This window comes from Lontra canadensis, unplaced genomic scaffold, assembly GCF_010015895.1.
Source record: "Lontra canadensis isolate GAN:19392208 unplaced genomic scaffold, GSC_riverotter_1.0 scaffold30, whole genome shotgun sequence".
NCBI classification, from domain to species: domain Eukaryota; kingdom Metazoa; phylum Chordata; class Mammalia; order Carnivora; family Mustelidae; genus Lontra; species Lontra canadensis.
The window spans coordinates 19928196-19955208 of NW_022631024.1; the positions used below are offsets into that span (position 1 = coordinate 19928196).

At 63.1% G+C, this 27013-nt stretch overlaps 1 protein-coding gene across 2 annotated transcripts in view; it reads right to left on the reverse strand.

Moving 5' to 3' along the window:
- Nucleotides 1-27013, reverse strand: part of ADAMTSL2 (ADAMTS like 2) — a 31933-nt gene that overhangs the window by 4512 nt on the left and 408 nt on the right. The window contains exons 2-15 of one of the 2 annotated variants that reach the window (XM_032866243.1): nt 25371-25461; nt 24715-24857; nt 23725-23800; nt 22490-22592; nt 21856-22001; nt 21596-21719; nt 18976-19056; nt 16348-16523; nt 10152-10494; nt 9363-9735; nt 4831-4928; nt 1307-1433; nt 310-421; nt 67-222 (exon numbers count right to left, since the gene is read on the reverse strand). In XM_032866243.1, the coding sequence (XP_032722134.1) occupies nt 67-222; nt 310-421; nt 1307-1433; nt 4831-4928; nt 9363-9735; nt 10152-10494; nt 16348-16523; nt 18976-19056; nt 21596-21719; nt 21856-22001; nt 22490-22592; nt 23725-23800; nt 24715-24857; nt 25371-25460 (2148 nt within the window). In that variant the 5' untranslated portion in view covers nt 25461. Of the gene's footprint in view, nt 1-66; nt 223-309; nt 524-1306; nt 1434-4830; nt 4929-9362; nt 9736-10151; nt 10495-16347; nt 16524-18975; nt 19057-21595; nt 21720-21855; nt 22002-22489; nt 22593-23724; nt 23801-24714; nt 24858-25370; nt 25462-27013 lie in introns of both variants that reach the window. The other variant, XM_032866242.1, reaches the window with a different exon arrangement.

A 27013-nucleotide genomic window follows, 5' to 3' on the forward strand; every position in this document is an offset into this window, starting at 1 on the left:
CCCCCCCCCCCCCCCCCCCCCCCCCCCCCCCCCCCGCCCCGCGCCCCAGCCAGGCCCTGCCCTCACCGGGCCCCAGTCGGAGACAGTCCACTGGCGGTCGCAGGGGGGGCCCGTGCAGTCCTTCTCCCCCACGGGCCTGGTGTTGGGGTCACACAGCTTCTCATCCTCTGAGCAGCGGATATCCCGGGTCACCACGCTGTGCTCCCCACACTTGGCGGTGCACTGCGAGCAGGCGCGGGAGCGCGGGGTCAGGGCGGCCCGTGCGCGGCCCCTGGGCGCGCGGACCCGCTCCGCCGCGCACGCGCTCACCTCGGACCACTCGGACATCTCCCACTGCGGCCCGCACGCCGGGTTGCGGCACGTCTTGCGCTCCTCGGGCCGCACAGCCTCAGCCGCCTCGCACAGGTCACTGTACACGGAGCTGTCGAAGCCGGGGGACAGCATCTTCCAGCAGCGCACGATGCGGAACTGGTAGCCCTCGCCGCAGGTGCGCGAGCACTCGCTCCAGCTGCTGGTCTCCCACCTGCCTCGGGAGGGGCGGCCTTCAGAGACACCCCCTTCCTCCCTGCGGCGGGAACCCCGTGCAACCCCTGGCCCGGGAGAATGTACCCCGACTGCGTCCACAGTCACACGGGGCTGAGCCACCCAGGGAGCTGGTGAGGCCCCAGGGTGGAGGCCCTGAGTCCCCCGGGAGTCACTCAAGGTCCGGCGTGGGGTCCTGTGCCCCGAGCCTGCGCGCAGCCAGCCTGCCTAGCAGCCCACGTGGCCTCCACCTGCCTCCCCGCCCCGCCCTCCCCACAAGCCCTGGCTTTCCAGCCACTTCAGGACCCGTGTCCTGGCCTTGTTCTATGGCTTACACTGTTGCTTCCGCCCAAGGTGCCCTCCCTGCTTCTATGCGAGGTCATGCTTCGTGTCACCGAGCCCTGTGCTGCCCCCCATGGGGGCTCCCGGGGGCAAGGGCAGGCCCCAGCCGCATAGCCAGCTTCTCAGAAGGGAGCAAATATGCAGGAGACAGAGGGCCCAGATGGGGCAAGCTGGAGGAGGAGAGGTGTGTAGCCTTGGGCTCCTTGGGGACCCCATCATGGTCATAACTGGGAAGAGAAGGTGCTTAGGGCCCAGTCTCTGACCCTTTGTGCTGCAGTGTGGGACAGGGCAGACCAGCTTTACACACCCACCCCAGTCCCCCGCCCACAAAGCCCGTGGTGGGGGCAGGATGCTAGCTAATTCCTGCTGCTCCTTGGGGCCGAGGTAGAGCCGCCCCCCAGCTGTCCCCACACCCCCGCCCAGGGCACTGGGTGGCAGGTACCTGGGCTGGCACTCCCTCCCGGCGCAGAACTCCTGGACAGGCTCGGGACGGGTGAGGGCATCACAGTAGCTGTCGTCTACCTCTATGCCGTCGTAGCGCACACACATAGCGTAGGTCGACATGACCCCTGGTTCAGGACACAGGAAGGGCCTGTGAGCCCCAGGCAAGTCCCTTGGAGACCAGCGGGTGGGCCACGTGAGCACAGACAGGTCACCTGACCTCTCAGAGGTCCCCGGGCTTGCACTGGGGATAACCGGCTTCTAGAACAGCAGCAGAGCCCAGTGAATACGGCTTCGTGGACCTGAACTCTCTGCGCCTGTGCCTCAGGGTCTGACCCCTCGTCACACCCCCCACCCCTGCGCCATCCAGCTCGGAGTGGGCATCCACTTTGTTTGTCACAAACCCTGGGCTCAAACCGGCCCTTTACGGGTACAGAGGCAAATGCAGCCAGGTGTGACTGATTTTCACTCCTTCAGCAGCTCCCCAGCCCCATCAAGGGGAGGGTGGGTAGGTAGACGGGTGGGTGGATGGCTGTGGAGGGATGGACAGACAGGTGGCGGGTAGATGGACGGATGGATGTAGACGGGAGGGTGGCAGGATGGGTGGGTGGGCGGGCGGGCGGCCGTGTTTGAAACTCGCATTGTTCCAGCCCCGTCTAGCTGCCCCCCAGGTGTTACAGTCAATCTTCGGACTCTCCCTGCCCTCCTGTGGCTCATCAGAATCCTTAGCCAACTCTCTGGAACTTTCTCTAGTCGCTACTATGTGTGTTGTGTGTTCACACTCCATGGCGCCCCATCACTCCGTAAATCCCATTGGGGGACATTGTGTGGCGGGCCAGCTCTCGCCTGATACTCTTAGTTCTTTGACCCTCTCCCAACCCCCATCCCTCCTCTGGTCCTCTTGCCCCTGCAGCCCTGCCGCGGGCACTGTGAGGACGCCTGGGCCACACTCACTGAGCAGCAGCTGCGTCCCTGCGAAGGAAGCAGGATGACGCGGGGAGATTGGAGAGGGTCGGTGAAGGCCGGGTGGGGTTGGGGATTGTTGCTGCTGGTGTGTGGGTGAGAGAGAGAGAGAGAGATGGGGAGACCCAACCTCCCTGACGGAGATAACAGAGTCCTCCTCAATGGGGCTGCCGGTCCCCCAGGAGGAAATCAACTTCCCCATTGCTGGAAAGCCCCAGCCCTCCCTTGCCGGCGGCGCGTGTCTGAAAGCCACCGTCTCTCCAAGCCCCAGGCCTGGATGGAACGAAACTGCCTGGGAAGCAGCCTACAAGGGTATTTTTTTTTTTCTTTTTTCCGTAAAGGACAAGCCAGGTTACAATCACTCGCTCCTCGGGGCCAGCACCGGGCTGCGTCGTCTTTTGTCCTCTCTTGGGGGCCGGTGGGGGGGTGGGGGGGCCCTTCCTGGCCAAGTCTGCTTGGTAATATTCCAGGCCTTGGAGACACCAGCTCGGAGGCCCAGGGAGGTCCAGGGCTGGGACTAGCAGACCTTGCCAAGTGCCTGATTATCCATTCAGACCTCACCACTGACCAGGAACACGGCAGGTCTGGAGCAAAAGAGACTGGGGTTCAGGACCCACTCCCTGTCTCCTTCATCACGACGGGGTCGCAGGAACACTATGGGACTCTCCAGGCCTCAGCTTGGTCATCCCCAAGTTGGGAACCTCCCCGAGAGGCTGGGAGAGTCGAGGTACCAGTTTTCTTCGTCACATCCGTCTTGAGCGCTTTTCAAACCTCCTCATTCACGGGACCTTCCCTTTAAGCAAAAGCGAGCAGGGAGCCTGGGCGCGTGAAACACAGATGGGCGTGCTGGACGGTCGGGGTCGGGGCTCAGGGCCCGCCGGCCCCACTACCCCCAGCCCTCACCCCGGAGGCCAAGGGGCCCCTGCTGTGTGCCTGTGATACCGCACAGACTCCGTGGGCCCCAGAAGGCGTGTGACCCCACTACCACCTGGCCCGGCCTCAGCGCCCCACAGAATGGGATTTCCAGAGTAGCTGGCCAGAGTCACAAGCTTCGAATTCGGTCGCGTGTACAAGAGGTGGTGGCCGGGGGGCTATTCAGCAGGAGCCCAACTCGGCCATTTCTGCCTCGTGCCTCCTGGGCCGAGCTGGGTGCCTTCGTGGTGATGGGGAGCTCACCCCCTACCAGGGCTGCTCATTTCACTCCTGGCCAGCCTCGGGTAAAGGAGAGAGCTTCCTAGAGCAGAGCCCAGTCTATCTGTCTCGCTTCCTTTCTGCTTTCACCCTCCTGTGTCCCTTGGTTCACAAGAGGCAGAGCCAGCCCGTCCCCATGACTGGCGAATCTGTGACCCAGGAAAAGTGGCTCTGTGTCCTTGCTGGGAACTGTCTTCCGCCCAGGGCCAGGCACTGGGCCCCCCACCACATCTCAAGTGCTGTCAGTTCCCCAGGGAGCCCTGCATCCGGGAGGGAAACAAGAGACTCCCAGACACAGTGTCAGGACACCCGCAACGTCCCGGGGAGACTGGGGGGCTCTGTCCGACCCAGTCTGTGCACTGCCAAGACAGCCTCTGGCAAACCAGACTCCCCGCCCCCGCATGCCCAGCCCCCTTGGGTCAGCCCGTTGAGGAGGCTCTCACGGCGGGGGAGCGGAGGGTGGCCGTCGTGGAGGCGGTGCCCATGTGCGGAGCTCCTCCCCCGGGCATCTCCTATGCCAACTAGGGCTGCGGGAGGCACACGTGAGCCCGCCCCGACCACCCACTGCCCAGGGTCCACCAGCAGCCTGCCTCATCCCCCCCGCAGGCCAGAGATGGCAGGGGCCAATGTGGGGGTGTGGTACAGGGTTGGGGGCATCACACACTTTGAGCATCAGCCCTGGGTGTTGACCCAAACACAAAGTCGCAGGCGCGGGCGAGGTGGCCCTCGGGGTCTCCCTGCAATGCTTCCCACGGGTGCGGGCCTTGGGTCTGACTCCAAACATGCAGCAGCCCCAGGGGAGGGGAGCCCAGGTCCCCAGTGGCTGCCGTCAGCATCTCAACGCGGAGGTGGCCAGCCGTGTGGGCAGACAGACGCGGTCCAAACCTCAGCTCAACACTTCCTAACTAACCACATGTGTCTGTCTAGGAGCGACCAAGGCGGGGTGGGGGGTGGGGGTGGGTCTCTGTTCCCCTCCCACCTGCTCCCCTGACAAGGTCCTAGACTCTGCCCCCGTCCCCCGTGGGTCGAGCTCCCCTTCCTAAATTGCTATGAACAGAAGTAAAATCCTCACCACTTGGGCGGTCTAACTTTCAACCAAAAGGACGTCCACCCTAACAAAATGCCATACAAGGAACGGCAGACAACGGTGTGTAGGGGGCAGCCGGCGCGACCCCCAAGAGGCCAGGCTGGACTGTGGTCCGGTGCGGCCCCTGGGAGCAGGAGGACGCCGACTCCTGTCCCCTCACAATGCCGTCCCATCAGGAAATCAGGAGATAAGCTCCCTGGGGCGGGGAGGCCCGCAGCTTCCCCCACCCCACCCCACCCCCGTGCAGGCAGGCTGAGCGGGGCGGCCCGTCCGGCGGCCCGTACCTGTGGCACAGGTGGCACTGCAGGGCTCGTGGGACGAGAGCTTCCACCGGTACATGTCCGCCGGGCTCACGCCCTGCTTGCGCGCCTTGGGCCTGGTCCTGAGAGGGAGAGGCAGAGAAGGCCATGAGCACTCCCGGAGGGGCTCTGGGGCCCCAGGCCGTGCCCTCAGGGAATAGGGAGCCTGCCCTGGCCCTGGGCAGAGTCTACACTGTCAGAGTCAGCCCGGCTGCTGTTCAGAGCAGGGACAGGAGGCAGCACCGCAGGGAGGCACGTTTTGGGACGGAGCAGACGTTCGCTTCTCTCTGTCCTCGCCGGGGGCCGTCCAGGCACACAGCACGGCAGCGGCCCAGGCTCCAGGCTGGGGCCGAGTTTGGGGCTCACCCCCATGGCCGCGGCTCCCCGCACACGTGCTGGCTTCCCACTGTCGCCTCCCAGCACGGGCAAGCGGGCTGCTTTCGACTCCCCCTCAAGGGACGGGGAAGGCCCCTTCCATGCTGAGAACGTGCCGGAATTCTCTAAGCCAGGACACAGCTTGAACGGGGACACTAGCCATTCGGCCTCCCAGGATCAAAACAGCAAAGCCCAGCGGCAGACAGGGGAGTGGCCGGTCCCCTCCAGACGCCCCTGCCCAGGTCTGCGATGGCCGTTGTGCAGGGAAGCTGGGGCCGCGCCAGCGACCAGCTATGACTCTTGGCCAGAGCCCGGGCGGCTGAAGCCAGCTATTGTTAGGACTGTTTGCTTCTTTGAACCAGCTGGTGTGCTGGGGCCCAGCCTCCGTATCCGGCGTGCAGGCCGGGTTTGGACTCAGCGGGGAAGGAGGGAAGCAGCGCCCCAGCCTCGGCTCCGAGGTGTGGCCGCTGGCGCTGGAAGGCGGCCCCCAGAAGGGGACGTGGGGCGCCGCTTGCACACCGGACACAGCTCTGGTGCCCCGCGCCACTGCCCTTCACGCCCGTAGGGGCCGGCTGACGACTGCCCCGAGCTGCCACCCTTCCACGAGGTGTCCATGTGGGCACGTTCCCAGGTCCCTTCCTGGGGACCTGCGGCTCCCTCGGTGGCCGAGCTCAGTACAGGTTCCAGGGCGCACGCTCTGAAGGGCTTGCCCGACCCCTCTGTGACCGAGACAGTGGTTTGGATTCAACTGGGAGCTCGCTCTGCTTGCGGGGTTTGCTGTGTGGAGCAGCCCCATGGTCCACTCTCGGGGAACGTGGCCCTGAAGGCAACATTTCGCTCTGAGAACCAGGGGAAAATCCCCCACGACCTTAAGGACTGAGGCGACTGCTGCCTTGTAACCCAGGGTTGGGGAGAGGGGTGGGGGGCCGAGGAGGAGAAAGACAGGGCAGACCGTGACCTGGTGGCCGGTTTGAAGGTCACTAAAGCCACCGAGCCCCTCACCTGGTGGCTTCACAGCCAACAGCCAGCCCTTCTGTCTCATAGACCTCAGGGTGGGGTGGGGAGGAAGGTTCCCCTCCCTCCTCCTTAAAAGTGAGAAGAAATGCTTGGGCTCCCCACCCACCTAAGACCTTGTCATCTCAGAGCGAGGGACCCACAGAAACCTGGAAGAGAGCCCCAGCTGCCCTGCAGAAGGCCTCCCGGGGAGGAAGGGCCAGGGAGCCCCCCTCCCAGTGCCTGGCTGGGAGGACTGGAACCTGGCTCCCTGGGTAACCCCCCTTCCGTGACTTTAAATTTTCCCCGAGAACAAAAGAGATGAAAAGATCCCACCCGTGCCCACCACCCCACCCATGGGGAAGCTGTACCATCTTCAACTAATTACACACTCCTTAGCCAGCAGGCTGCGTGACTCATTCCTGACGAGAGAGAGAGAAAGAGAGAGAGAGAGAGAGAGCGTGTGCGAGAGAGAGCGCGCAGCCGGGTTCAAAATAACCCTTCGGGGCTGAAACACAAATCGTATTTCTGGAGGGGCTGCCCACGCTTCTCTCTCCCACGGCCCACATCGGGCCGCCAGAGCCCCTCTAGAAAACCCGGTCCGCCCGTGCCCAGCACCTCAGCGCCGCCTGCCAGCCTCTGTTCTTGGAAGGCGCGAACACCCCAGGAGGAAAACACCCCCAGGATCTCTGCGCCACCCACGCCTCTCCTGCCTCCTTTTGGAAGGAAGAGAGTGCCCCTCTCGGCCAGACTCGCTCAACAGTGGCCCAGTCTCTTGTTTACAAACGAACCAGCAAGCTGGTGCCCTTCTTCCCGCTCCAGGGCTGGGGGAGGGGGCAGGAGGGGAGCCTATGTCCCAGTGTGCTGGTTCCCAGCGTCTGCTCCTGGTGACCAGGGGGCCTCCCTTGATTGTTTGCGGCCGCTCTGCAGAGATGAAAATAACCTTTCCTTTCTGAGCTGCCCCTTTGATTTCGGCCTCTCGGAGCAGACGCGACTTCCTGTGTTTGGACAGCGTGCCGGCCGGCGCTATTTTGGCCTGCTGGTTTCCCCACGGCCTCCCTGGGCCCTTTATCTCCAAAAACCATCTTTGGTCTCTAAGCCGCAGCATCCTTCGATGGACAACAGCTGGGGCCAGCGCCGCCCCATCTCCCCAGGCCCGACTGCGACCGGCCCAGGCTGTCCGAGTGGCCACAATCAATTGTATCGATCCCTATGGCCCAGGCCCCCGGGGTGGGGGAATGGGGAACAGTCGTCTGGGTTTGGGGCAGGGGAGACACTGTCTACGTGGCTTAAGGACCCAAAAGCTTGTGTGTTCGTGATCTGGCCTGGGAATCCCGGACTGCCCGACTGGCAGGCCCTGGGGCGTCCTCCTAGCCCCGCACTCGTGGATGCGGAAACTGAAGCTGAGAGTGGATGGGAGACATGCCTGAGTCACACAGGAAGTTGGGATGGTGGCCGGGGGCCCCCGATGCTCCTTCCTGAGCTTTCTCCGCGCGGTAGCCACAGGAGGCAGCCGGGCCTCTGTGCCGCCCCGATAAGGCTGTTCAGAGAGGGATGCCGACCTTCTCGGGCGCCTGCAAGGACCCTGGCCCCACCCTGGAGGCTCCGCTCGCTACTGCTGGTTCTGTTTCCGGAGTTCTCATCCGGGGCTTCCCCTGGGGATAGACTGTCACCCCCCGGGCAGGCCTGGAGCTGACAAGAGGGCAGCCAAAGACGTGGAGACCAGGCTCGGAGGCTTCAGGAACTGGCTGGGTCCCCCCAAGTGCTGGCTCGCGGTGAACACCAGCCCTTTGCCTGTGGACCCCACTCTCAGACTCGACGTGCACCTGGAAGCAAAGCTTGCCGCCCCCCAGCCGCTGGGTCCCACGTGCCCCCAGGCCCCATACCCTGCAAGCTTGCGGGTCCCTGGGCAGGTGGGCAGACAGCCTCGTCAGGCCCCGCGGGAAGAAGGGCGGCCTCAGAAGCTTCACTGTCCACATTTGCAAAGAATTCCACCCAGAGCCTGTAAGAGGCATCCCAGAGACGCCTCGGCTGCTCCCTGAGACTGGGGGGATGGAGGGGCTCAGGAAAAAGCTCCAGAGAAAGTGCAGGCACCCTTGTCGGCTAAGGGGGGCCACTTTGCTGCTCTTGTCCCCAGGCTCACGGGTGAGAGGGTCACCCCAACCATGTCACCTTGTGAGTGAAGCCCAAACCTTCTATGAAACCCAGTCCTCGAGGGTCCCAAGGATGCCCACCTCCGCACCCTCAGCCCCATTCCTGTTTGGTGTCTAAAGTCGGGGCTTTGGGTGGGTCTCCAGAAGACAAAACAAAAACCACCGAGTCCTTCCCGCCTCCAGCACCCCCACCCCTGCTGCCACCACCAGCGACTGCTGAGCCTGACCTGCTCTGCTCGAAACAGCTGGAGCTGCCCCCCGAGCTTCTGGGGAACAGCAAGAGACCCTCCATGGTGGCCATCGACAGCACAAGGCACTTGTCACCAGGGATTGTCTCCTGGCCGGGATAGCAGCAGGCCTGGGGCCACGCTGCTCCCAACAGCCTCCAACCCAGAGCCAGCCGTGACTGTCCAGGTGTCTCCAGGTGTGTCCCTAGCTCTGGGGCCCAGGCCCCAGGTAGACCCTTACTTGACATATCCTAGGGGTACCTCCAGCCCCTGAAGCAGAAGGACTTATTCCCAATGCCTGATTCTGGGGTCTGGCCGCGCACCGAGGCCCCACTGGACCCCTGCTGTCTCCTCTCTGGCCTGCAAGGAGGGTGGAGCCGAGCCACTCCACATGCAGTGAGGAGCCTGGAGCATCCGCAGGATCCCAGGCCTTCGGGCTCCACGGCACAACTCCCTCTGGGTCCCTATCACTGTCCTAACACTACGAGCAGTTGTGACAGGTGTTTCCACGCACATGGATGCTTGGCCCGAGCTTGGCTCACGATGACCCCTCAGAATGGTTCTCCTGAGCCAGTGCTGGGGTCACACATGGGCGCTCGGCACCCCTCGAACTTACGGGCCAAACGGGCAGGAAGGGCTCCCTGAAAGCCAGGCTCCTGCCGCCTACTCAGATCCCAGGGGCAGGAGCCTGCGCCGGAAGGGCTCTCCCCCACCCCGCCCCAGGCTCTGGCCTCACCCACCGAGCCCCGCCCAGCAGCCCCAGCCCTACCTGGCCTTGTGCGTCCGGTTCCCGGCCAAAGTGGGGAGGCTGGCACTGGCGTTCGGGAACGGGGCCTCGGAGGACACGTTGGTCATGCCATCGCTGTGCAGCTCCAGGTAGGACCCATTGAGCAGATAAGCACCGGCCCCCTCGTTCTCCTCGTAGTCCACGTACAGGCTCTCGGCTGCCGAGCTCCTTGGCGTGCCGGGCGCAAAGATGCTGTTGCCAGTCTCGTTGAAGGGGAGCCCCCTGGAGTCAGACCCTGTGCCCAAGAGCTGGTCGGAGATGACATTGGCAGAGAGGAGCCGCTGAGAGGGGAGACGTGCGTCCACCTCCTGGTCATCCTTGTCCCCCGCGAGAGCCGTCCCAGTGGCATTGCCGTCTATGAGGGAGACAGGTAGCTCACTCTCTAGGGCTCCCTCGTGCGGGTGCGAGGGCTGCCCATGGGGGCAGGGGGTGGGAGGGGAGCTGGGTGTGGCCAGCAGCAAAGACCAGAACCGGGAGCCCCCCAGAGGCAGGCTTCTGCCTAGGGAGGGGGTGCAGGCTGCCAAGTAGAGGTGCGTGTGCAAGCCGGCCTGGATACCCTCCGGCAGGGAAATCCGCTTGATTCCGCCGTGGATTAAATAGGGACCCCCCAGAACTCCCACTGGCCTGGACCTCAGCACGTAAGCTTATCTGAAATGGGCCTGCCGGCCCCAGGCGGATGCACGTAGCAAGCCTCCCGCCTGCGGGCCGCTGGGGACAGAAGACCCCCTTCTCCCTAGGAAGCCCCCGCCCCATCCTGTCCCTCCTGGTTACCTCGGAAGCCCTTGCCTCTGGGAGGTCCCTCACAGGCCCCGCCACCGGCCTGCTCGCACACCTCGTTGGTCTCCTGGCCCTTGCTCAGACCCGGCTCAATCCCCGGGCCCAGGTGGCCAAACAGCTGGTTGTCCAGGCGCTCGGAGGAGGTCTGGCCGTAGAAGGAGCCGTTGTGCCGCAGGAAGCCCAGCAGCGCGGCGTCATCCAGCTCCTGGCTCTCCGCGCTCTCAGACGCGGGCTCGGAGAAGCTGTAGTAGACAGGCTGTAGGCGGTGGGCGTGCGGCGGCTGGAGCAGCGTGTACTCGAAGGTGATGGAGGGGCTCTTGCCGTTCTGGTTCCACACCTGGAGGGGAGAGGAAGTGGGACCCCGCCCCTTCCACACAAGCCTGGAGTGGCACCGAGATTCAGCGCCCACCAGCCCCGAGGGCAAAGATGCACTTTTGTCCTGAGCTGCCAGACCGTTTCCGGCCTTGGCCCGCAGCTGGGTCCTTCCCAGGGACTCACCCTGGACCCAAGAAGGGGGCCTCCACCCAGGTCGCCCCTCACCCTCGGGCAGCCTGCACCCAAAGCCTGGGGAGCAGGGGCACACCCCAGGAGGGGCGGAGAGAGCTGTCCTCCCCAGGTACAGGCCGTGGCTGGTGCCTGGAGGATGTGCTACAAGTCACAAAGCTGACTAAAGCCCGATCTGCATTTTATTCTCGCCACAGGCCAGAAATCCGGGCGTAGCTCTGGGAGAAAGAGCTACCCTGCCACCAGGGCAGTTCTAGGAAGCTTGGGGAAAGGACACCAACCTAAGCGAAGGGTAAGGCCCTGGCAGAGGATGGGAGCATTAAGGAAAGGCGGCAAATCCCACCGAGTGACCATTTCCCGCAGGAGCACCCGGGGGGACCTTCTGTTCACCACAGTGAAAGGAACTGTGCCTGTGAGGAGGCGCTGGCATCATCTGGAGGGACAGGGAGGGACGCCGTTCAGTGTCCACAGACCACAGCAGATGGCAGGACACACCAGTATAACCAGCATCCCCACAATCGTCACATCCTGGCCGGCTGCCAGGGTGGCCAGGAGGCCTGTCCCACAGAGACCTCTGCACACAGCCAGGAGGACAAAGGTCTCCCAGGGGACAAATAAACAGGCCCAGAAAACCAGCTTCTTGATCTATAAGATCGAAAGAGAATCAAGGATGAATATTCAAGGGGCCGAAGGCAGCTGCCCTGGGAAATTCCATCCCCACCTGATTTCCAGGGCCAGCATTCAGACCCACAAACCACTGACCAACGGCCAGGGCCTTGGAAGAAGACCACAAGTTGATAGGGTAACGATGCCCCCTGCTCTTCTCCCAAAGAGCCGACTGTCTCTGACAGTTAACGGTTCGCTGGAGAAATGGGTAGGTATTAGCGAACCGGGGTCCAAGTTGTTGTGGTTAATCAGGGACCCAAGCCATCATCCCTGGCCCCTGTGAGTGTGAGGGCATATGGGGGACTAGTGGCCCAACTATGGCCCCGGTCTGGCTCACGGTGTGTCTGCTGGAAGCAAGGCTTCCCCAGTTCCAAGTTCATGGCTGGTAGTCGGCTCCTCAGCCCGTCGGGTAAGAGCTACTGTAGCGGAGAGAGCTGAGCGGAAGCTCATGAGCCCAAGCACTTCCCCATCCCCATCCGAGAAAGCAAATGGAAAACAATATTGCATCCTGGGGCAATTACAGAGATTAGTGCCACTCCTGGCGGCCTGAAGAAGACGAGGCAGTGGCCCCCACTTCCCTCACCGAACTCAACAGTTTGGCCCCTATGGAAACAAGACAGGTCCAGGAGGGTGATGGACAGCCCCCCATACCCACCCAAGCCGGGGCCCCAGCGGCAGCCCTGCGACAGAGACGGTGCTTCTCCTGGAGCAGATTAACGTGACCTCAAGCTGATTGCATGTGGCCACTCATGGGGCAAATGCCTTCTTTTCAAATCCGACCAGGGAGGAGTGGTTTTCATTCCTGGGATGGACAACAGTACACGTTGGCAGTTTTGCCCCAGGGCGGTGTTCACCAAATCCTGCTCCCCGACTTCCTACAGTGCAAGGGGGTCTGGACCGTTCTATAGAACCTCACACGGGTCCTCTTCACAGCTAACATCGTGTCTACTGGACCAGCGGATCAGGAATTGGTCCGGGAGGCCTCAGTAAAGCATCTGTATTCCGGAGGATCAAATGTTAAACCCTATAAAGATTCAGTGCCCAGACCCCACTGGAGAACACCCCAGGACTCAGTGGCCTTGGGCACGCCAGGACATCTCCTTGAAAGTAAAGGTCACATCAATGCATCTTACTCCTCCCTTACGACGAATTTGGGACATAGCGTATTTCGTATCCGGGAATGCTGGTCCAACCCACATCCTGGATGCCTTAAGAAGCTGCCAGGTCTCGGTGGGGTCCTGGGGAGAAGGGGCTCTGTGGCAGGTCTAGGCAGTGGGGTAAACAGTAACAGAGAGACCTGGGGAAAGACGTCATGTGGACCGTACCGGCCAGCCTCGATAAGACAGTGACAAAGGAGTCCCCTAGAGTTCTGGAGCAAGGCCACGCTGCCCACGGCAAACCAATATGCATTGTTTGGAAAAGAGCTTCTGACACACTACCGGGCCCTACTAGAGATGGACCCGTGGGACCCCAGGACATCAAGGGACCCATGCAGCCAGAGCGGAACTCCACCAAGTTACTCAGTCGGGAGGGCCTGGCAGTGGTCCAACGGTGAGCCGGGATCATCACATCCAGACTAGGTACTATCGGGGCAGAGGCTGGATCAGCAGCTGATGGAAAGCCTCGGCCTCCGAGCCCCCACCCAACACCCACCACTCACAGCCGTGGCTGCGCGAGGTGCCATGAGGATGAAGTCAGGGAGGAGGAAAACGGCCAAACTTGAGCCTGCGATGGGTCAGCTCCATGTGGGGGTACGAGCTGAAAATGGGGCCTGCTTCACTAGGGCCCCACTCAGGGATGGCTTCGCAAAATTGCCGCGAAGGGAAATCCTCCCAGCGGGCTTCCTGCTGTGTGTGCGGCGTGAGCCCTGCTCTGTAGCAAACGCAGAGCAGCACAGGTGAGGACGTGTACTGACTCGTGGCAGGGCGGGCTGTGGCTTGGGTGGTGGGTCAGGGTCCTGGTGGCAAAGGTGTAAGACTGGGGAGGGAGGAGGAGGTCTGGAGTAGATACTGGGGCTGGATCCGTGGTCGTAAGACGCCGCGCACACTGGGGAGAGTCCCCATGGGAGGGGACTGAGACACCAAGTGACGGGTGGACGGCCGTGCCGGTAGACCCAGGCCAGCCTCTGCCATCAGTCTGCCCACAGATGGCAGGTGTGTGATGGGAACAGCCATGGTGGCAAGGGGCAGACTAGGCGTAGCCCCGAGGGCGAGGTGTTCACCCTCCACGGTAGCTCTAGCTCCTTCCGCGACGGGAAGTCCCGCCGACCGGTGCTGGCCGTCTGGCACGGAGCCTCCGGCTAGCTTGCAGCCCTGAGGGGCCATCGACTCTCTGAGGGCAAAGGGAGCACTGGAGACTGCGTTCTGTCCCGGTGGGGGAAGTGACTGATTTTCTTATGCTGAGGTTGCCTTCCCCGCCCACAAGACCTCAAGCCCACACCAGAGGCCTCACAGAGCCTCTGATCCCCTGAGACGGGCTACCAGGGACGCTGCGTAGGACAAAGGGACCTACTTTCTAGCAAAGGAGGCGCCACGGCGGGCACATGATCCTGAGATCCACGGGGCCCACCCTGGGCTGCGTCACGCAGATGCTGCCTGCCTGAGAACAAGGTGCCGAGAAAGGGCGGGGCGTGGCGGGGGACACTCTGTTATACCATGTCCCGGGTCCCCAGTGGGCAGACTGCTCGGGTCTGGGAAGCACAGAACGGACATCGCAGTGGTCACCATCCCCTGGGACCCCGTGGGCATCTCGGGTTCCCGGCTCCTGGGGCTCAAGGGTCTGCAGGTCTATAGGTTGCGCTTGCCGGCGGTGGGGTGGCGGGGACACTGTCAGCAGGAGACACGGCAAGAATGTCACTCAACTGTCAGCTCTGACTGCCACCTGGTCCACTTGGGTGCCTTGTGTCAGGACAGCATCGGGAAAGGAGTGGCTGCCCTGGCGGGGAATTAATCCCGACCGCCAAGGATGCTTCAACCCTAGGGGCAGAGAATGTATCCAGTTCCCTGCTGGGGCCCCTCCGGCTCCCCCCTGCCCATTTCGGATGGTAACTGGGTAAGAATGGGGATGGAAAAAGGGCTTGGAGACCGGGAGCCCAGACCCCTTCAGTAAGAGGGACACGGACACCTGGCCAGGTGAGCCACCTAGACTAGCAGAGGGCAGTCTAGAGTGGCTAGGGGAGGAGGCAAGCTCTAGGATCCGCAGCAGCCCCCGTGACGAGCCGCTGTCCATCCCACCAGCCTTCCTGGGAGGCTCCCTGGGAAGAAGCCAACCGGAATTCCAGAGCCAAGGTAAGCCCGTTCTACAGAGCAAATGGATAGGAGCAGGTGTGGCGCCGTGTCCCCAGGCCCTGCCGTTCAGTGAGATGCCCGGAGCGTCTCTGGACAGTTCACAGCGAGACCTGGCCCAGGAACTAACCTCAGCCAAAGAGACCCGCCTCTCCCAAGGTCACGCCCTTTCCCCCGTGGCTTCCGGCCTTTCTGCCTCAACTCGACACGGCTCTGAGGGGCCCCTGCAACCCCACGGCCCCCAGGGGGTCAGCTGAGATGCCACACCTCGTCTCCTGAGAACACCCCCAACCCCGCCCCACAGACCTCTGTCCCAATGTCTGTGTCCTGGGACCCTGACCTGCAACGCAGCTCCCCCAGCTGGGGCGAAGCCGGGCAGCCAGCCTGCCTCAGGGGCTGCTCCCACGGAAGGTGCAGAGGTCTGTGGCCCCCAGGAGGTTCTGGGGCCACCCTGGGAAGCTCCTCACCAAGAAGCCGTGTGGGGAGGGGGGATAGCCCCCCCGATTCCAGACGGCTCCGCACAGCCGTTACAGGAACAACTGGTTGGGGCAGCGGGCTGACCTGGCTCAGAGCACAGCGGTGTCGCGGACCAGCCTGGGCCCGAGCCCGTCACTGGCTCCACGTGCCCAGGCTTCTCCTCTCAAGGGAGGATACGGGTGCCAATCCTGCTGGGATCTGGAAATCACATGGGTCAGGTGAGTGGGTTCTGCCCCAGCATATCCCTCGGCTTCTACAAAAGCCATCAGACTTTGAAAAATGTCAGAACTGCCCAACTGGATGTCACCTGATTTCAGTGACAAGTCCTCTCCCCTTTTCTTGGTGCTGGGGCACCAAGCGGCAACGGCACCCATTTCTAGACAGTGGCCATGGGAAAGCTTGTGGTAAGCTGAGTGGAGCCGGCGCAAACTCTCTCCTCCCCTCGGCTCCCTCCCTGCCCTGTCCCCAGAAGCCAGGAGCATCCTGCAGGGACAGTGGGGGGTGGGGCAGGGGCCACCAGCACTGCCCTGGTACCGCAACATCAACATTGTGGACGTGGCAAGAATGCCCGTGTCAGTGGAGCCGGGTCAGGGAACTAGGAGGGTGAGGCGGGGATAAACTCCCCACTGCGGAGTGGGGAGGGGCCCTTATCCCCGCAGCCCCAACTAGTTTCCCATCCTCAGCAACTCCCGCTGATCCCGATGACTGACAGATCCCGATGACTGCCATTCCCGGCTATGCAGACCCACCAGGGTCACCAACCGCCGTGGAGAAGGAGGGAAGGAGGGAGTTAACGGATGAGTGAGTGAATGATAAAGAATGAATGAGTGAATGAATGAATGATTATGGACATCAGGGAGGGTGTGTGCTATGGCGAGTGCTGTGGGGTGTGTAAACCTGGCGATTCACAGACCTGTACCCCGGGGGCTAATAATACGTCATATGTTAATAAAAATGTTTTTTGAAAGAATGAATGATAATGAATGAGTGAATGAATGAATGAGTGGACGGACGAGTGAGCACGTGCAGGACCGGCCACCAACCCCTGGGGTGGGGCTGAGAGGGCGGCGGCCGCGCAGTGACCAGGTAAATGAGGTGATGCACTAACGGGTTGTTGGAGACGACGTGACGGACAGACCCCAGGTGGCGGAGGAGCAAGGAAGTGACCGGGAGACCCCGCCTCACGGGCCAGAGGGGCCATCTGTGCGCGGCACCAGACACCCCCCGCGATGCCGCCGGCCCCCGCCCGGCTCACCCACCATGACGTTCAGGCCCTGGTTGGTGGGTCCCTGCGCCACGATGTACTCAATGCCGGTCTCGTAGACGTCCATGGGCCGCCGGTACTTGACCACGGTGCCCGCGATGTTGAAGTTCTTGGGGCTGTCCACCTTGAAGTTGCCGTTGAAGAAGTAGTAGCCGGCTTCATCTGCAAGGGCTGGAAGGGCAAAGCCACCCCGTCACCTGAGCTGGCCGGGCCAGAGGAGGGGGAGGGACGTGGCGCAGCATCACCACCCAGGCAGCCACGGCCAGCTCAGCTCTGTGACCCGCCCCAGGACACTCCCTGCTGCGAGGGAGGCGGGGGCTCCGACCACGTCCAGCCGGTGGCCCTGCCCTGGAAATAGTAAGGAGGAGTGAACATACTTTCCCATCAGCCTAAATTGTCCAGGAGATGGATTGGGCTGGCCTGGAGCCTGGTGGTCCCGTCCAGCCACCTCTAAAGAGGCACAATGAGCAGCATCAGGGCTAAGGGACCAGGAGGACCAGAAGGGCTCAGAGACTGAGGAAGGCACACAGCGGACATCAGGTGTTGGCTGGCTCAGGGCTGGGCCATCGGCACGGCCCTGCTGAAAATTCACTCTGGGACCCTGGGTGAGTTGCCGCCCACCCAGCTTCCCACCTTGGAAAAGGCACCACACGTGGGGAGGGGCCCCCAGGGGTGACACTGTAGCCCTGGCCTGACTGGCCCGGAATGCTGTCCCTGCGGCCCCAGTGGGCCCTGCCGGACTACTGCAAGCTGACGGGCTACCTGCTGTCCCTGGGAGCCCTGACGTTCTGTGGCCAGAGCTGCCGTGACCAGGCTGACCATTTACACAATCAGTCCGTTCTCCCCAGTGTGGCAGAGGACAGCCTGGGCACAGGCTTAGTCACCCTCTCATTGAGACGGGGTGTGGGTGGACCCTTGGCACAGAGGACCTCCAAAGGATGGCCACTCCCAGGGCCTGACCCGGGCCTGATGACGCCCAGACAGCAGAAACGTGTGTGCAACCCTCAGCACCCGTCTCCTGCCAGCCCCAGAGGCCGAGCCACTGCCCAGAGCGGGGCTGATTGTTTGGGGCCGCTGGGTGGCCTGGGGCCGTGGAGGGCTAGCGGAGGGGCTGGGGGCTTGGGCCTAGGGGATGGGAATGAGGAGGGGGTCTGCATGCTGGGGCACAGCGTGCCTTTCAGAGGCTGTCCTTAGAGCCAGTTCCGGAAAGCGGCCTGAGGGCGGGGAAGAGCTCCGTTTCCAGAGCTCCTGAGGCAGTCTGGGCAGAGGAGCCTGGCCATTCATTTATTACCAGGCAGAGCAACAAGCGAGACACATCTGCTGGAAAAACACCCTCGAGGTAGCAATATCAGAAAAGAGCGTGAATGACCACCAGGCTTTGCGCCCTGGGGGTGTGCTGGGCCCAGCCGCCAGGTCGGTGCACAGGGCTAAGCCACCGGCCGGCCTCCAAAGCCTGTTTCCTGACAGCAATGACCTTCCTTCCTGCGGCTCTCCCACTGCCCAGAGGCCGTCCTCGCTATTTCCTCGCGTCTGGTTCAAGAGCGATACTCTGCAGCCAGCTCCGAGAACACAGTGTTTCCTGGCCTCGCCACCCTCCCAGCGGGGGACAGAGCCACCGGCCTGGCAGAGGCCTGGCTCCCGAGCCGGGGTGGCAGGGCCCGGGGCCCCGCGTGTGCAGAGCCGCTGGCAAGGGGGCGGGTCTGGGGGCCTCAAGGGCGGAGAGCCCAGGCCAGGTCCCTCCTGGGGGACCGCTGGCAGAGTCCCCACCCACAGCATCCCCCGAGGAGGGTGGGCGTCCCCCTGCCCGTCCTGGCTTTCACGCACTGCCCTGAGATGCGGGGACGCGAGCCAGGCGTCTGGGCAGGCTTCCCTGCCGGGGTCCCTGGCCTGCCCCGAAGCGGGCAAGGCCAGGTGCAGGACGGCTTACCAGCGGCCGCACCCACCCGCCCACTTCAGCCAGAAGGGCCTCAGGCTGCCCTCCGGGAGTGTAGACCAGGACATTGCCAGGCCAACTCTCCGACTACACAGGGACACTTCCCAGACATTGTCACCAACCTGGGGCCTCCCCACCTCAGCCACTCACGCTAATCACTACAGAATCCTCAAGTTGAAGGCCCCTCCCTGCCCCGGCCCCGGCCCCGCAGAGACCACGCAGCGGAGAGAGCCAGGACCTGAGAGCGGCCAGGCCTGAGTCTGAGGCGGAGCCTCTGCTTCACATGCCCCGTGGCCTCCTGCTGGCCACCGACCTGCTCTTTTCCTTCTCAACCTTCTCACTTCCTGAGTCTCCCTCTTGGGCCCTGGGGTGGGGGGCAGCCAGAGAACCCCACCTCCAGCGCCCCCAGCTTGTGCTTCTGCCAGGCTCTCCAGGGATGGGGAACTTGCTACCTGTCCTCACCGGCCCCTCCTTTGTCGAGTGGCTCTGAGTAGAGGCCCTTTCACACTTGGGGGTGAGGTCAGTTTCCCTAGCACCCCCCGACACACAAAGACACACACCCAGGTCAAGTTCTGGCTCCTGGGGCCTAACCCTCTCCTGCGGGCCAGATCCAGGGTCAAGCGTCCCTCCCGCATCCAGACGTTTCCGCGGCCTACAAAACCCGAGCAGCACCGGGCCCCACCCACATACCCAGGACGTCAGCAGACTTCTTCCGCTCCACAATCTGGATGTCTCGGGCCCCGGCTGGGATGTGGGTCACCAGAGAGTAACCTGGGGGAAACGGGATGATAGCGAACAGTGGGTCAGCCATGGCCACCACCTCTTGGCTGGAAAGTCCCCACCCTCCCGTGCTCCTGGGGGGTGAGGGGCTGAGGCAGCCCTCCCTGAACGGCTACTCCCAGACCCCAAGTCCCAACTCCAAGGCCCTCAGAAAAGCCCTGTGCCGCTGGAGGGCTGGCTTGCCACCCAGGTTCCATGACTCTCTCCTGTCAAGGTCATGGGTGACCACACTCCTCAGTCCCTGCCCTAGCCCCTCTGGACAGACCCCACAGGCCACAGATACCCTAAATCTGCTAGGGGCCGGCAGACTTAGGTCCTACCCTGCCCTGTGCCACTGAGATGGCCCTGAACCCCTGGGCTTCCGTCTCCTCATCTATGCGTGGGGACACTGGCTCCCACTTGAGGCCCTTGGGGTGGTTTCTGCAGGGCACTGAGCCTCACCTTGAGGGTCTTGTCACTATTATTATTTTAAAAACCCAAGCTGTCCCAGCATCACAGGGATTTCAAACACTAGCTGCCTTCAAAGATGGGTTGAGGGCACCCAGCTGAGGGCCCATTGCAGAGGACAGGAGGCAGCCGTGGGGACCCTCCACAGAGACCCCCAATGACGGGACCTAGGGTCTTGGGGGACAGGGGTCTGAGGAAGAGAGAGGTGCTCCCAGCAGAGAGTAGAGGGTGATCTGAGGAGAAGGAGGAGAGATTTTAAAAGCCTGGAGATAGAAACGTTTCCCAGGAAAGACTGGTGATCGTGTTTTCAGAAATCAGGTTTGCGGAGGGTGACGCCTATGTCACAGGAGAGTGCCTGGGCATCTGCCTCCGCCCCCTGCAGGCCTGCCCCTCCCCCAGCCCTGAGCTGGCCCCTCCCAGCCAGAGGGTGCTAAGTGGCTCTGGGCCGGGGCGGGGGGTGGGCAGAGGGTGCCGTGGTCTGCAGCGGGGGCCCATTCCCGCGGTGTTAGCCCCCCCCATGGCGGCAAAGCTCAGGCTCCCTGAGTGCTGGGCTGGGCGTGGAGAGAACCGGGCGGGGAGGTGTGCACTAGCCCCCTGGCCCTGGCGGTGTTTCCGCTGCACACTGGTAGTACAGAGAATGGGGAAAAGAGCGGGAGAGGAGGGCTTGGGTTAATGGTCATTTCTCTAACTGTAGGGTTCAGAGAATTCCTTCTTAAATTAGCAGCCGGCCCACAAGGTTCCTACGCCTTTAATAACGGCCTTTGCTCCGGCAGGGCTGGCGCCACTGTGAGCGCGCCCTGTTTATCAGGAAGCATGCGGGGCGGCTCTTAGGCCCCCGGACCCCAGAGCCAGGCTGTCTGGGCTTGGACCCCACTCTGCCACCTCTGGCTGCTCTCTGCCTGTGTTCACACCTGCCGCGTGCCCATCCCTTTCTGGCAATGTTCTGAGGTGTGAGAGCCCCGGCCCGGCACCCAGGCAGATGTCAGTGGGACTGGAAGTGTCAGCCTCTAGCCCCTCAAGGGGGCAGTTCCATGGGGCATGGACCGTGTCTCGCAGGCTTTTGTGTAGCCCCCAGAACACGGCCCTGGGCACTCAGAGGGAGATGCGCTGTGGTCTCCACGCCCCGGAATTTGGCAGAAAGCCCCCCCCGCTCGCTGGCTGTATGTTCTTCAGACCCCCAACTGGCTGTTTGGCCCTGGGTTCCGCATCTCAGACCCTCCCTCCTACCTTTATCCTGTCCCTCCTCAGTCCGGCCTGCCCATCCCGGCATCCCACATCCACACCCTATCATTAACTCCAAAATTACCCCTCCTGTGGGGAGTGGGACTTCCAGGACACGGCTGGGGTCCCCACAGCCCCGGGGCCGAGGTGGCTCTGAGTCCGGACTTGCCCAGCTTCCCTCCGGAACCTTGAGCCGGCGTTCCCACGGCGGGCCTCGGTTTCCCCATGTGCCGGCTGGGTTTCACGTGCCCCGCCTTCCCCAGTCTGACCCCTCGAGTATTCACTGAGACCCAGAAATGCAGCCAGCTCCACACCGAGGGCTAAAGTGCATTGTTCTAAACCACAAAGTCCTGTCACGCGCTCAGACCCCCTAGCTGCCCACCACACCCCACCAGCCCCAGCCGAGCCACACCAAACCGGCACACCGGACGGACGGACGGACGTGCCGCTGCCTGGGGAAGGGCGAGACTGGCTTGGTGCCGGAATCGGCCTCCGCACCTCTTCAGCTCCCTGAAACTCAGGTTCGGGGGCTCAGGCCCCAGAATCCTCATACCCAGACTCAAATCTCACATCAGCTGTGAAGAGGGGAAATGTGCCTCAGTTTCCCCCTTTTGGGGCTGCTGCAATGGTCAAACATGATCCCCCATCCAAGGGTGCCCTGAGGCGCCTGGTATGCAGTAGGTACTCAATAAAGAGCGGCCCAGGATTCCTAGCCAAAGGGGGGTCTCCTGGAGCACCTGGCCGGCCCACCCGGGGCCCAGCGGGGAGGATCAGGGGACCGGAGAGGGAAGGGAACTCGCGCAGAGGCGCTCAGCAGCTCGGGGTCAGGCTCACTGCGGGGCCCTGGGTGAGGGGTTCTTACCGAGGTGGGCGTTCCCTTTGCGGTAGTTGCCGGTCACGTGGGTGCAGCTGCTCCCGTCCCCCTGGCAGACGCCACACTTGTCCAGCGTGTGGGTGGAGAAGAGCACCCCGTCACAGCCGATGGGCTGCAGGAAGGGAGGCGGAGAGGCCGCTGGGAGGGCGCCGAGACCCAGGCCCCGGGGGCCGCGACGGCCACAGGCAGACAGGCGGGGCGCTCAGTGCAACGAGACCAGCAGGACTTTTGCTACAATGTTTAACAACCTCACATTTTCCAGACACGCACACCCCCCGCAGGTCGGTGAGCTTGCAGGACGTGCCGTCGCGGGCGGGGACCATGAGCTGCCTCTGGCCGTCCACGGTGGTGCAGTGCAGGTCGCAGGGCTTGCTGGAGATGTGGACGTAGTCGTCTGAGGGGGAGACGGAGGCTGTCAGGGGCGGAGGGTGGGGGACGCGGAGGGATTGGGGCCTTTCCCTCTCCCTCCATGGAGACCGAGCTCCTCCCACCCATAGCACAGATGGAAAGACTCAGGCCTGGAGCGTGCAAGGGGCTTGCCCGGGGTCTCAGTGGCAAAAGCAGACCAAGATGCGGGGGGTCTGGCCCAGCCTGGGGTCCACGAGTTCCAGCTTCTGCCTCCTTGCAAGGGGAGGGCAGGTCCCTCTCCTCAGCAGGTCTGAACCAACTCCTGGCCCTGCGCTGTGGGTCCTGGGCACCCCGGCACTCACTCCACGAGTGAGAGACCAACTGATGCTCACTGCCGTCTGTGACCTTGGACAAGCCCTTCCCTCGTGTGTCACCCTCCCGCCTGCCCACCCGACCGCATTAGGGAGCCATCGGGTGGGGGGTGGGGGGTGCCCCTGCCTTCTGCCCCCCGCTGGGCAGCCCCAGGCCTGGTACCAGGGTACAGGGGCTTCCACTGGTGCGTCCGCCCGTCGTACACCCGGGAGTTGAAGGAGATGCACTGCTCCTCCCGGAAGCTTCTCCCGTCTGGCGGGCACTCCTGCAGGGCGACAGACCGACAGACGGGAGGCTGCAGGAGGAACTCAGCCTGACAAAGGCATTTTTGTCCGGGCTAAGCAGGAAGCGGCTGCAGCAGGGATGGCCGGGCCAGAGCCGAGGCCCACATGGTGGCCTCTCGTTCTCCCCCAGTGTCACTCGCTCTCTGGAAGGAGCAAGGACAAGCGAAGGGCAGCTGCCGTCCATGAAGCACGTCCATGCGCCGGCCCTCCTCATGCGCTGGGCAGGGTCCTTCCGTGTCCCCGCCAGCCTGGCCTCCTCCCCGGCCGCGCTGGGGTGGGGAAGGCGCACCTGGCGTGAGCAGGGCTTGCACTGGTGCCTGCTCGCCCTGCATCCCTGGGCAGAGGCCCACCCGGGTGTCCGTGGCTATGGCCACGGTGCTGGAACATGGCTCACTGACTGAAGGGGGGCTTGAGTTCATGGAAGAAGAACCCCCGGGACTGAAAGGGAGAGGCCTGGGAGCAGGGGGCAGCTGGTCACTCCGGGCTTAGTGGGTCTCCCTCTGGGGCTCATGAGCAGCCAGGGGGGGACAGACCAGAGATGCCAACACAGGCCCTAACTCCCTGCTCGTGTGCATAGGCAGAGGCACAGCCACAGGGACACCGGGTCATGGGCACAGAGACTCCAAAGCCTTGCTGTCTCTCTGCCCCATGCCCTGGAGTTCGGGTGCAGACCGGCTCAGACCCCATTGAAACCCACCTGGAGGCTAAGCCAGTGTCAGTGCCTCTGACCCCCCCTTCCCTCCGGGGGGCGCTGACAGCACCAGCGCCTGGGGGAGCTGGAGTGGGCTGCCGTGGGACTTTTCACAGGTGGGGACAGGGACGCCTGGTGACTGCCTGTCTCCTGGTGAGCACCTGGTACAGGACTTGTGAGCAGAGTGGGGGACTGTGGCCGGAGATCTCAAACCGTGAGGCTCCACTCTGAGCCCCCTACTGAAGCAAAGCCTCATCCCTGTGGGTACGGAGCACACGGGGTGCAGGACAGACTCGATCTGAGGCAGGAAGGGGGCTCGGAGCCCAGGACCCCTCACCATCCTTCTCTTTGGCAGGAAATAGGGGGCAGGCCCAGGACAGAGCTTGTGGGGGGGTTGAAATCACACCGGCAGGGGGCCTCACCTGCACTCTGCACAGCTGGTACCGCTTGGATGTCCCCGTGCAGGTCCTGTTCCCAGCGCCCAGGACGGATGTTCTCCTGGTGGGAAGACGGGCTGAGCAAGGGTTGGGAGCCGCAAGCTACAAGCACCGACCTTGCTCCTACTCCAGATGGCCTCTGGGCTGGGCCTCAGAGGCCCCCCTAACTTTTCTGACCCTCACGGCTCCACCACAGCCCGGGGGAGGGATGCTATCCAACTCACCTCTGTACTCTGGGCACAGAGCCCAGGGTCTCTGTACACAGAACTAAGAGTAAAACCAAGAACATTTACTGTGCCCCAGCCCTGGGCTGGTAGGTAGGAGGGCCCTAGTGATGTCCACACCACAGATGAGGAAACTGATGTTCAGAGGTGTTAAGTCACTTGGCCAAGGTCACCCAGTTAGGAAGCAACAGAGGCAAGGTTTGAGCCCACGTCTGTCTGATGGTAACCACTGGACCTTACATTGTTCCCCGTGTTCTTTCAACTCATGTCTTCAGAAGAGAAGGCCAGGGAAGACCTCACCCCTCACTGAAAAATCCCAAGAAGGGCCGCCCAGCTGGGTCCATTGCTAGAGCACCCACTCTTGATCTCGGGGTCATGAGCTCATACTCACGTTGGGTCTAAATCTCTTTTTTAAAAAGAAAGAAAGAGAGGGCGAGTGAGAGAAAAAGAGAAGAAAGAAAGAAAGAAAGAAGAAGGAAGGAGGGAAGGGAGAGAGAGAAAAAGAAGGAGAGGGGGGAAATTCCCAAGAAATGGATCCTGCTCTCATGAAAGTGCTGTCCCCAGGAGCCCGGAGCAAGATGAAACCCGGGACACGGCCGCCCGGAGCCTTAGTCCTGACAGGCCCGTGAGAAGCCTGTGGCCCGCCGGCCTGTGGGGCCTCCAAAAGAGACGCCCCCCAGCCCGAGACGACCCCCACCAGCACCCCAACTCCCCCGGCCCCTGCTGCCCCACCCCCACACCAAGCCGCTACCTCTGCTGCAGGCAGTGTCGCTCCTGGGACGTCACGCCGGCCCCACAGCTGCGGGAGCACGCCGTCCACTTGGTCCACTCTCCCCACCAGTAGGCGGTGGCGTCAGTGCCCCCCTCCAGGCTGTTGGACGTTGGACTGTTGTCCTGGCGGCAGTCCCCACAGACGGTTAGAAGGCCAAAGCCCCGGGCAGGACTGGCCTGCCGTCCCCGTGCCCTGGTCAGGAGTACACGGCCCCCAGATGCCCACTGGTGGGGTCACTCGGTCCCCAGGCCCACGTCTCCAGGGCAGTCTTGGAGGGAAGACCCTGGAAGCTGTGGGCCATGGGTCCTCCCATTCTTGAGTCTGAAACATCCCAGGGGCTTGGTGGGACCGTCCTTGCTTTCTCTGTCCCTAGCACCTGGGCCCCAGCCTGGGTTCTGCAGGCCCCTCTACCTTGCTCCAGGCCCCTGTTGGAAGGGAGCCCTTGGCTCCCTCCAACCTCATCCTGCCAAATCAGAGAGGGATCTGAGTGGCCGGGGCCTGGCTTGTAAGGGTTGTCCCGGGAGCTTCGTGGGGCTCTGGGAATGAGTGTGGGGATCCCTGGACACCTGCCCCACACCGGCCACACCCCCTCCAAGCTCAGCCCCTCTGGGTGAGGGACGCTGTTCCCCACTCACCGTGGCCCCAGTGGATGCCATGCCCCTAGCCAGCAATGCCCCAGAAAGCAGGGACCAGACCCAGAGTGAAGGCTGCCGTCCGCCATCCATCCTAGGAAGCAAGACCACAGTCACTGCTAGGCCAGGCCCAGATCTTCTGACGGCTGACGAGGAAGAGGGGAGAGTCCTTGGGGCCCACCTAGCATGGAGGCCAGGAGGCTATCTGGGATCAATTGCTAGTGGCTGCCTGGTGGCCTGTTGGGAGAGGTCGGTGAGTGATTAAGGATGTCTGCACAGGCACAAGAGTCATAGGTCATGCGGTGCTTGCTGACCCTGTTCTCCCCTACCCGCACCCCTCGAAGGGCAGGCAGGGACGTGCTCCATGTTTTGCCTCGGAGGCACAGCACTCCCTGAGCCCCCCGGTAGTGCCTGTGGAGAGCCCCACGGACAGCTGAGGAGGCCACAGGCCCAGGCCACACCCACTGTATGAAGGAGCCAAACACCAGAACTCGTTGCCTGGAAGAACCGGCCTGAGCGAGAACACCTGAGGATTTTCATCCGCTCAGGGCTGGCTGCCCACGTGGGAGAGTGAAGCCCCCGCCAGCCATGCGGGGCTGCTGGAGGGGCCCACGGAGGCCACCTGCTCTGCCTGGCCCTTCCCCTCCCTGGCCACCCCTGCCCCTGCCCTCGAGGGGGCTGGGCCCAGGACCCTCAGGGATCTCAGGCTGGGCAGAATTGGGGCATCTGTGCCCCTACTGCCCCAACCAAGATGGACACTTCTGCCCCCGGAGTATGGAGTGAGGGCAGCCCAGGGCTACGGGACCGTCTGTTTCCTGACAAGTCAGCACTGTCAGCCCCAAACACCACTTGACCTTCCTTCCAGGGGTCAAATCAAGGCCTCCGGCCTCCTGGGCTCTCTGGCTCCCCTGTCTGGTTTCTCTGTGTGGACGCCTGCCTCCTGGGAGGTACAGGGGCCTCCGCGGCTTCTGTCTAAGATGTGTCTCTGGTCCTAAGTGTCATTTGCCAGCAAGGCAGAGGAGGGGTTTCAGAAACCAGCAAACCGATCCCCCAGAGCCCGGACCCCAGAGACAGAAGTCAACTTGCCTGAAGCCACAGAGCAGAGTAAACGCAGGGACTCCCCGCGCCTGCTGATTCCAAGGCAGAAGCTGTGAAAGCCGCCCCCACCCCTACCGGACCCAAAGCCCCCTCCAGATCTGTCCCCTCTCCCCTCCATCAACCATGGCAGGCCAAGCACCTGCAGATCCCCGGTTATGTCCGCCAACCCCCGTGCACCCTCGGAATGTCTCTGCCGGGACCAGGCAGCAGGAGACCCTGGAGCTCGGAGCCCAAGTCCTAGCGACCCCCACTTCCCCTGCTGCCCGCCTGTCACCTCCCCACCCCGTCTGCCACCCCTCCCCCGCAGGCCTCCATCTGCAGCCCCCGGCCCCCGCCACGGCGGTCCCATTGGCTCATCGGTGCCCCAGCTCCTGCCTGCGGGGCTGAAGACAGGTGCTGAGCCGGCCCCACACTTGGTTTTCATTAAGGCTCCCAGACACCGCTGGCCATAGGCCAGGTCCGGCTCACGCGGGATCCATCCCTCCCTGGGGTCCAAAACCAGCCACCGGCCGGCAGCAGAGGCTCGCCTCGCCAAGAGCTTCAGGCAT